General features: G+C 36.2%; 1 protein-coding gene across 1 annotated transcript in view; it reads right to left on the reverse strand.

The window, feature by feature from the left end:
* Window positions 1–8,976, reverse strand: part of LOC116850896 (lymphocyte antigen 6D) — a 291,242-nt gene that overhangs the window by 130,987 nt on the left and 151,279 nt on the right. The window contains exon 2 of the mRNA XM_032829713.1: window positions 5,002–5,129. Within this exon, the coding sequence (XP_032685604.1) occupies window positions 5,002–5,129 (128 nt within the window). The remainder of the gene's footprint in view (window positions 1–5,001; window positions 5,130–8,976) is intronic.

Consider the following 8,976-nt stretch of genomic DNA (forward strand, 5'->3'; position numbering starts at 1 on the left):
GGGGGGGGGGGGGTTGGTTGGAGTGGACAAGGGAGAGACGGCTGTTCCAGAAGAACGCGTATGGACGTGAACCTGTCATGGCCGATAATATAGCTAAATGTTAATTAATACATCGTGATATATGCAATTGACACTAATTTGATGGCCAAATTGGAATGTCCGACGGTGCGCTAAGGGCAAGCGACGCGAGCGCGCGTAATAATGCAGTGCCTGCAGTGAATGCACCTTGGCCCGAGGCATCGAACCGCCCCGCCGTCGGGAATTGTCGGTTACCTCGAAATCGAAGAGACTTCGACCGGCGCTATCGCATGCACGGCGAGCATTTAATTACAGGCGATCGGACCACTCTCGGAGAGAGAGAGCGCGCGCGCGTGAGAGGGACAGAAAGAAAAAGGAATAGAGAGAAGGTGAGAGAGAGAAAAAGAGAGAGAGAGAGAGAGAAAGAAAGAGAGAGAAAGAGGGATGGAGCAAAGGGAGAGGGAGGGTGCGCCCAAATTCAATACGCCGGGGAAAATAATCGGCGGGAACGCGCCCACCTGTGAATACGACGGCCAGACAACGCACCACCGTCGCTGACTGTAATCGAACGAAGGCACGAAAAGCGTTTTCTTCGTTTCACATTTTATTCATTTGATCGTCGGAGCGAGAGCTTACGGCAATCTAACGGACAATGAAATCGCGGAGTGTTGGGGAGATCTGAATCAATTGCGACAGGGGATGATCGTGAGGTCTCGCGATAATTCGCGACTGCCGCTGCTTTGCACGTCGCACGCACACACAGGGTGCTCGGGAAATGCCAATTGGAGAACTCGTATAAACATGTTTACGAATGGCGAGGTCATCGGGATAATAAATTGAGAAAAGGAGAGTGTGTGTGTGCGTGTGTGTGATATGTGCGCGCATGTGTGAGTGTTAAATGAAGTAATTAATTCTCCGATGAAACTTGCAAACGACTCTCGAATTCCGAAACGTTTCTCGCTGTTGCAAATTTTATACTTTTAGGGTGTCTGATGCAACTTGTATGTTTGTATGTGTGCAGAAATCATTAAACTAAATAAAAAAGTTTTGCACATTCTGCAAAATTTACAAACAACCACGAGAATTATTGCGATATTGGTTAAAAAAAATTAACGCGAATGAGTGCCCGCGATAGAAGGTGGGACGAGTTGCTTATAATGTAGATATATTTAAAAAATGTTATATTAAATGTTACATGAAAATCTGAATATAAATAAAATAAAATGTATATATATTTAAATAAGTGTAAATAAAATAAAATGTACATATATTTAAAAAATGTTATATGAAAATATAAGTGTAATATTTAGTGGATTTATTGCTGCATTAATGTAACAAAAAAATTTATATTATTGTGCGATATAAATTCAGTACAGTATATTTGTTATACAAAATGTAATTTAAAAAATTGTAGAATTTCATATTTATATATATCACGTAGAAAAAATGACGAAATAGAAATACTAAGAGTTATTAAAATGTTATATTACAATTTGTAAATTTTAGTAAACTTATTGCTGCATCAATATAAATAAATAAAATAAATAAATAAATAAATAAAAATTGTCAATATTATACGATTTAAATTTAATGAGTAATACAGTATACTTGCCTTATAAATATAATTATAAATATAACTTAAAAAATTATTAAAGTCTCATCACTGTCTCATGTTAAGATAAAATGAAAAATGAAAAAATCAATGTTGCCAGATATAGATAGATTTACGTAAATTTGGCAGTAACTTTATACTAGTAGACTTATAAAGATTGCATCCCTTATAAGTGGTTCATATGATACTCAAATAGCTCTAAATCAACTCTACTCAAGTATGTCTAAATCTATTGACGATCTCTTGCTGGCTTGGCTAAAAGTCAACATTATGCACCGCCCGCCGTTATCAACAGATTGTCCTGCCAGACTGTAGACTGAGACATTCTGGATGAGACTTTGACTAGCCAGACAGACTCTCGTGATTATCACGACGTAAAACAATCGATGATGGAAACACTACAATTCTTTAATTATATTCGTGAAGCAAATATATCATATTGAGTTAATAATTAAATTTACATCATAAAATAATATTTTGTTTGTTACATTAATGCAGCGCAAATTTTGATTGTTTTTTTATTGTATCTTTTGTACTTCTATTTCGACATTCTATATAATAAATTTGTGTATCATATAAACCACTACAATTGTAGTGTTTCCATCATCGATTGTTTTACGTCGTGATAATCACGAGAGTCTATCTGGCTAATCAAAATCTCGTCCAAGATGTCTCAGTCTACAGTCTGGCAGGACAATCTGTTGACAACGGCGGTGCATAATGTTAACTTTCAGCCAAGCCAGCAAGAGATCGTCAATAGATTCAGACATGTTGGATGAGAGTTGACCTGAAAAGCTTATGCTACTGCATTATATGCACTCATTCGTTAATAACTTTTAATTAACATTTCTATAATTATCGTGGTCATACATTTGTAAAATAATGTTGGACTCCTCATTCAATTTGACGAGTACATCCATACATGAGCGGACTGACACATTGCGTCAGAGATACTCTGTATTATTCTATTTACGTGTAGCTGCGCGCGAGTCCCGTGACGTTCTCAACATGAAAAAATGGAAAGGGCAAATTGCAAGCCAACGGAATAAGACGGCCGAGACAGAGAGAATAGGCGAACGATGGACACACCGGGGGCTTACATTAGCTGAGAGGTGGAATGAAGAGAACGAGGGTTTCGTCGCGAGAGAGAGAGACTCCTGCACCAACTCGCTTACCTCGACAAAGCGACGGCAGAATCCGGAAGGAGTCTCGGTCGTTATGCTGATTAGATCGTGCCGTTTTATTAAGACGGCGGATGTAAACTCAGAGATTCATAGAGCCGTCGCAGAGAGAGAAGTTTGAGGGAGAGGGGAGTTGGGAGAGAAAGAGAGAGAGGGAGAGAGGGTGGTAAAAAGTGATCTGTGAGAAGAGAGCTTCGTGCCGTCTCGTCCCGATCGGGTTTCCAATCGTTTCTCCCATTGTCGCGCCACAAACGGCCATCATCGACCTCCACTCCACCTTGATTCCTGACTTTCACGGAACGTTCGAAGTGAATTCGGGAGATTCGGCGAGATTTTATTATGCGCGTAAATTTAATCTACAGGCCGACCGCGCGCGCGAGCGCGCCCTAGATATTTATTCCGTCGCGTTCCAAGTTTTCTCAGGTTTGCACTCACTTAGGCGCTTGAAATATACTCGGGTTTGCGCGAGTTACTCGACAGCAAAGGAAGAGAAAGAGAGAGAGAGGGATGAGAGTTTTTCGTATATTTACAGCTCTATTACGAATCCGGCGGCTACGTTAGGAACGCGCGTTACTTCTTTAAATTCGAGATTCGCCATGGCAAATCCGTCGAGCGAAGTAACCTCCTCACGGTGGTCGGGAAGGTAGAAGTCGCGCTGAAGCTTTCTTGGCTTTATTGAACATGCAAGCTTGCAGAAGACTCAGCGGTCAATTTGCGCGAGCTCATCTCATAAATCCGACATCGGCGAGTCCGCTGTAGGCAAATAACGTCGTTCGTTATTTAGTGACTTTGGAAGAGCGTCAAATGATCGTTGGCGTCGCATCGCGATGCCTATGTGCGAGAGAAATATTTATCTTTTTACGGGACTTGGCGCTCGACGAGTTTTTCGCTTCCAGCCGGGAGGAGAGTTCAAACAGCGCCGCGACGAACAGTCGAGGACGATTTGCACGTCGCGATCGAATTATAACGTATAAAACGCGCGATATGTTCCGCGAGAGGTTTCACTCCTACCTAAATAAGTGGCTGTGAGACACTTAAGTTGAAATCAGATTATAAGAATGAAGATTGTAAGAACAAAGGGGAAAGAGACGATAGAAGCTTCATTGCAGATTTTAGGTGGATATACATTTGAAACGTAAGACCTGCTCTTTTTAGCTGGACTAGCATTGCTGCATTGAAACTTCGTTCCTTTGTCGTTCAATGTTAGATTATGTACTTGTTTCACTTTAAAAAAGTGTACTTTGGATCAGCCGAAAAGAATAGACGTATGATGTGTAAACACGCGCGTTACTACAAATCACAAACGGAACATTTCGACCAGGGTTAAATGATAACTAGTTAAACAGTTTAAAGTTTAGTTAAAATATTAATTTAGTTAATTAACTAACTAAATTATATAAGTTATAGCTAACTAACTAAATTATATAAGTTAACTTAGTTAATTTACTTAATTTAGTTAATTTTAAATAAATAAACTTTTAACTTAAACTGGTTATTTTTTAATACGTATTAAAACTTTCATTTATCAATTTCTCATGTACAAATTAAAACAATTCAACAAATTAAAATATTAAATATTCAATATTAAAATCATTACAGACTGTAAATTAAAAAAGAAATCAATATAAAATAAGAATATCACATAGGTTACTTAATTTACCATGTAAACTAAGAAAAATTTAAAATATTACCAACAAAATTTTTCTCTCTGAGCGCTGGTGTTTTTTTCTTGTATGAAATTTTGAGCTCACACACTACACACTCGTTGTTTTCTTGTAAAAAAGATCTTTTTATAATCTTACATAAATTAAATCTATGATTAAAAAGTTAATTATTTAGAAAAAATGTTGTTTTGCGTAGTTAACTTTTGTCTTCAATAAGTTAATTCAATTTTAACTTAACTTTTAATTAAATTAGTTTTTGTTTATGTGACTTTTAATTTAACGAAGTTAATTTTATAAGCTTTTAACTTTAAATTTTAACTTGGTCAAAAAATGTATTAATTTATTCAGTCCTGGCTTCGATTAAATTATGTGGCCATCTACAGCCGAATTTATTCCTGTCATATTTCGCAACATTCCGTAAAATTTTGGGAACAGTGACGCGCACAACACGTCCTTCGAAGTGTTCTCCACGCTGCCGTTCCGCTACTCGAAAATTTACGCAGGAAACAATACATTGTGTACTTACAATGCACCATTCGTCGGAGGATGGACATTCTTTCAGCATTTCTGCAGTGTAATTAATGCACGGTGTAATGCTGCCAACTCCATCGTTGTACTGTCCGCATTTGTAGCATTTAATACCGTGCGCGACACCTGTGACACACATAATATTTGATTACCAACTAAAGTAGTACGAGAAGCACGGCGTTATTATCGGCAACAGTTTGGACACCAAATGGCGAAACTATAAATGGACGATGTGCGGCGAGCGAACGAGCAATAAATCGTAAGATTTCAAAATTCATTTGGGCCAAAGTGAGTGAACCATTAAGGAGACTAGAGGGTCAGATTGCCTGAAAATCGTTGTTTTTTCACAATTTATTATGGCAAACTGAATGAATATGCGAAAGTGTTAGGTGGTTCAATTAAGCTGAATTTTAGGTAGAAAATTTCCATAAGTTTGTCGTTATTGTATGAATCACTGACAAACTCGTGAAAATATTTAATTTTGAAATATTAATTTTTTTACTATAAAAGAATTGAAAATTTAATAATATTCCATTAAGATATTTCTAATTTTGTTAACTTTTACTCAATTTCTATTATAGTGGTTCACACGATAACGACAAACTTACGGAAATTTTCTACCTAAAATTCAGCTTAATTAAACCACCGAGAGTCAAGTTATTATTGCAAAATAACGACCTTGAAAAGAAAAACAAAATATATTTTAACTGCATGTACCATACATTTATATTGAGTATTTGATCATCAAATATTTTTCTTCTCTTTATATATTGTATAAATACACTTCAAAATAACATTTTCGCATATTCATTCAGTTTGTCATAAAAAATTATGAAAAAACAAGCACGATTTTCAGACAATCTGACCCTCCAGTCCCCTTAAAAGCGTCGTCGCTGAATACAGTTGCAGAGTTGAAAAATAACTCGTTACTCATAATTGCTTGGAAATTATCTGTATTTTTATATGTTAATCTTTAAATGAGATTAGATAGCGTTAAAAAAAGATAAGTTACTTGCAAGAATATATTTTATATGATTTTCAACGAAGAAAAATTTGTGTTCTTATTATTGAAAAGTAATTTCCATAAATGGAGAAATATTGGATTAGAATATGATGTTTTAAATGTCCGGAGAAGATATCATTATCATCAAAGTATCAGGTTAATTCATAAGATCGCACTCGCGGATTTTTGTCTAATTAAATCGCATGTTATATCAGGAAGATAGTTCCATACAGTAACTTTTCAAGGTCGTTATTTTGCAGTAATAACTTGACTCTCGGTAGTTTAATTAAGCTGAATATTAGGTAGAAAATTTCCGTAAGTTTGTCGTTATCGTGTGGAACACGATACAGTCATCTATGAATATGCTTTGATAACTGACATTCAGAGCATATTTTATGGTGTAAGTAATAGTGTTTAAAGAGATATAGTTATACTCTGTTGCTGTTTGAAAATAGTGGGCAGTAATGAGTATTTTTGATACATTATGTGCTTTCTTATCCTAATAGAAACTGAACCTTGTCGATGTCTAGCCACGAGATAGTGAACTGGTATCTGACATCACTACTAGTTAATAATGTAACACTCACTTCTCCTAGTGGCTAGATAAATAAGTTAGCTGATAATTAAATAAATGAAATTACAATTATGAGATGAAAAGTCATAAGTAGTTGCTGGCCAGTAATGCCACGCTCAATTCTGGTTCTTTGAAATTTTTATGAAATTAACGTATTTTCAATTTTTATTTGCTACCTAAATTTTTGAAATGATAGTGACGATGTAATAGCTAGATTATATATTTTAGAATAGACTACGTCACCTGCTGTATTATATTTGAAGTGTAATGGCTAGATAACAGCTATATTACAAACCTGATTCAATATTTCAGCGAATAATAAGCCAGTAACGATTTAGTAACGAACTAGAAAATGTTACCTAGCCTGTACTAGCTAGATACTAGCTTTTGACTCAACCCAGCTGGTTACATTTCTACTCAGATACTTCCATAAGAATTGTTAGAATTTGGTTTGGAGGTGTTTTATTTCACCCAACCATATTTACCCGACACTGGTCCTTCCGATTATCATGTTTTGCTCATTACAGAGTTTCCTTGACGATATTAACTTCACTTCTTTAGAAGTACTAAAAAATCGTTTGGAATGTTTCTTTGCCAGGAAAAAATGAGAGGGGAATTATGTAATAATATGAAAGAGAGAGAGAGAGAAAAATTAAAAAAAATTGAAAAAATGCGCTGAACAGAATAGCGCATATATTATTCATTAAAAATTTTTTTAACAAAAATAAAATGCATTTCAATTTTGTTTACAAATCTGCACGAACGTGTGAATCAATCCAGTAATCATATTGCATTTCTTATGAGACTTTATATAATATTCAAATAAAATTATAACATCATTACAATTTAAAACCTAAAAATTCTTGTGATGCAATTGCGTATCGTTACTTATGTATGAAATAATGATTGTTTTATACATGAAATAATGATTATTAATTTGAGTATAATTTAGTTTTAAATGGATAGGGAAACCTGCGGCATAGCATATATTTAAAAACATCATATTCTCTATCCAATATTTTATGCTTTCCACTAATGAAAATTATTTTTTAATAGATTTCTCTTCATTGAATCATACTACAGTATATTCTTGCAGGTAATTTATCTCCGACGCTATGTAATTTCATTTGAAGATCGACATGTCAAAAATAAAGATATTTTCCACTTTGATGTTCTTTGATGACAAACAAGAATGTCCTTTTTCTGTGCAAATATACTGTTAGCACCCACCGAATAACTCTAATTTTTAGGTATCTTTTCTCTCAGTGTCATTTAAATGAGAAATGACCTGTAAAAATGCATCCCTCCAAATTCAATTTGCCGTCGTCGTCGTCGTCGTCGACGAAAACAATTCGCGATCACGGTGACAGCATCGCTCGATTCCGCCAGCCGGCTCCCCGACGTGACATCCGCGTTCGGACTAATTCCCCGGCGCGGGTCGTAGTATTCGAAAATTGATAGGATCCATAAAACGCTTAATCGTGCCTCGTAAACGCCCGGCTGTCGAGAACTCGGACGTTCCTCTTGACGTTCTTTCTTATTCCGCTCGTGCGAGCGATCGCGCTGGCTCGTTTCGCGAACTTAGTCGACTTTCGATGATGCGAGAGTCGCGCGGGAAGTTTTACTGCGCTTTTTCCGCACAGGCGGGGCCGATCGCGGGCTTTTTCGCCGGCGAGTGTAATGTACGTTCATAAAATTGGAGATTTACGAGAGGACGTCGCGCTCACTAAACGCCGTCCGTCCGTCGATTCCAGATGAGACGCTAAACGAAGGTCGTCGAAGATTCGTCTGCTCGACAGCGGATTAAACTCGTTCATGCTCATGATCGGGGCGCGAAAAGGACTGGCGAAATGCGCAAAAACCGGAACGAGTAGTTCACAGCAGGATGAAACCGGTGCGCGTCGTCGAACTTCTCGTCGGATGCGCTCTGCACTGTAATCTCGTGCTAATCCGCCGGATTAATCCGCAAAATTTCTTTACGCATGTCTTAAATACGCCCGACCAATCCTTCGTTGATACATTTACTTTTTGCCGCTTGGCGCACTGCGACTGTAAAGACCTGCACTGAAAGGATTTCTTAACAAGTACCCAAATTTGATAATTGTCATTAAATTATTTAGGCAGATAATGCGGGTCAAACATACGGTGATAATCAGGAAATAATTTAGTTATATAAAATAAATGTGCAGCTCTCAGAAAACCAAGATACAATTGTTTGAATTATACATCATTAAATTAGATTTTACATCATTAAACTAGAATTATACATCATTAACTCTTTCATATTATTATAATTCCCCTCTCATTTCTTTAATATCAAATATTATCTAATATATATATATATATATATATATATATATATATATATATATATATATATATATATATATATATAT

This window comes from Odontomachus brunneus, unplaced genomic scaffold, assembly GCF_010583005.1.
Source record: "Odontomachus brunneus isolate Ranch 3 - 2012 unplaced genomic scaffold, Obru_v1 Obru_scaffold_159, whole genome shotgun sequence".
In the NCBI taxonomy this organism is placed as follows: domain Eukaryota; kingdom Metazoa; phylum Arthropoda; class Insecta; order Hymenoptera; family Formicidae; genus Odontomachus; species Odontomachus brunneus.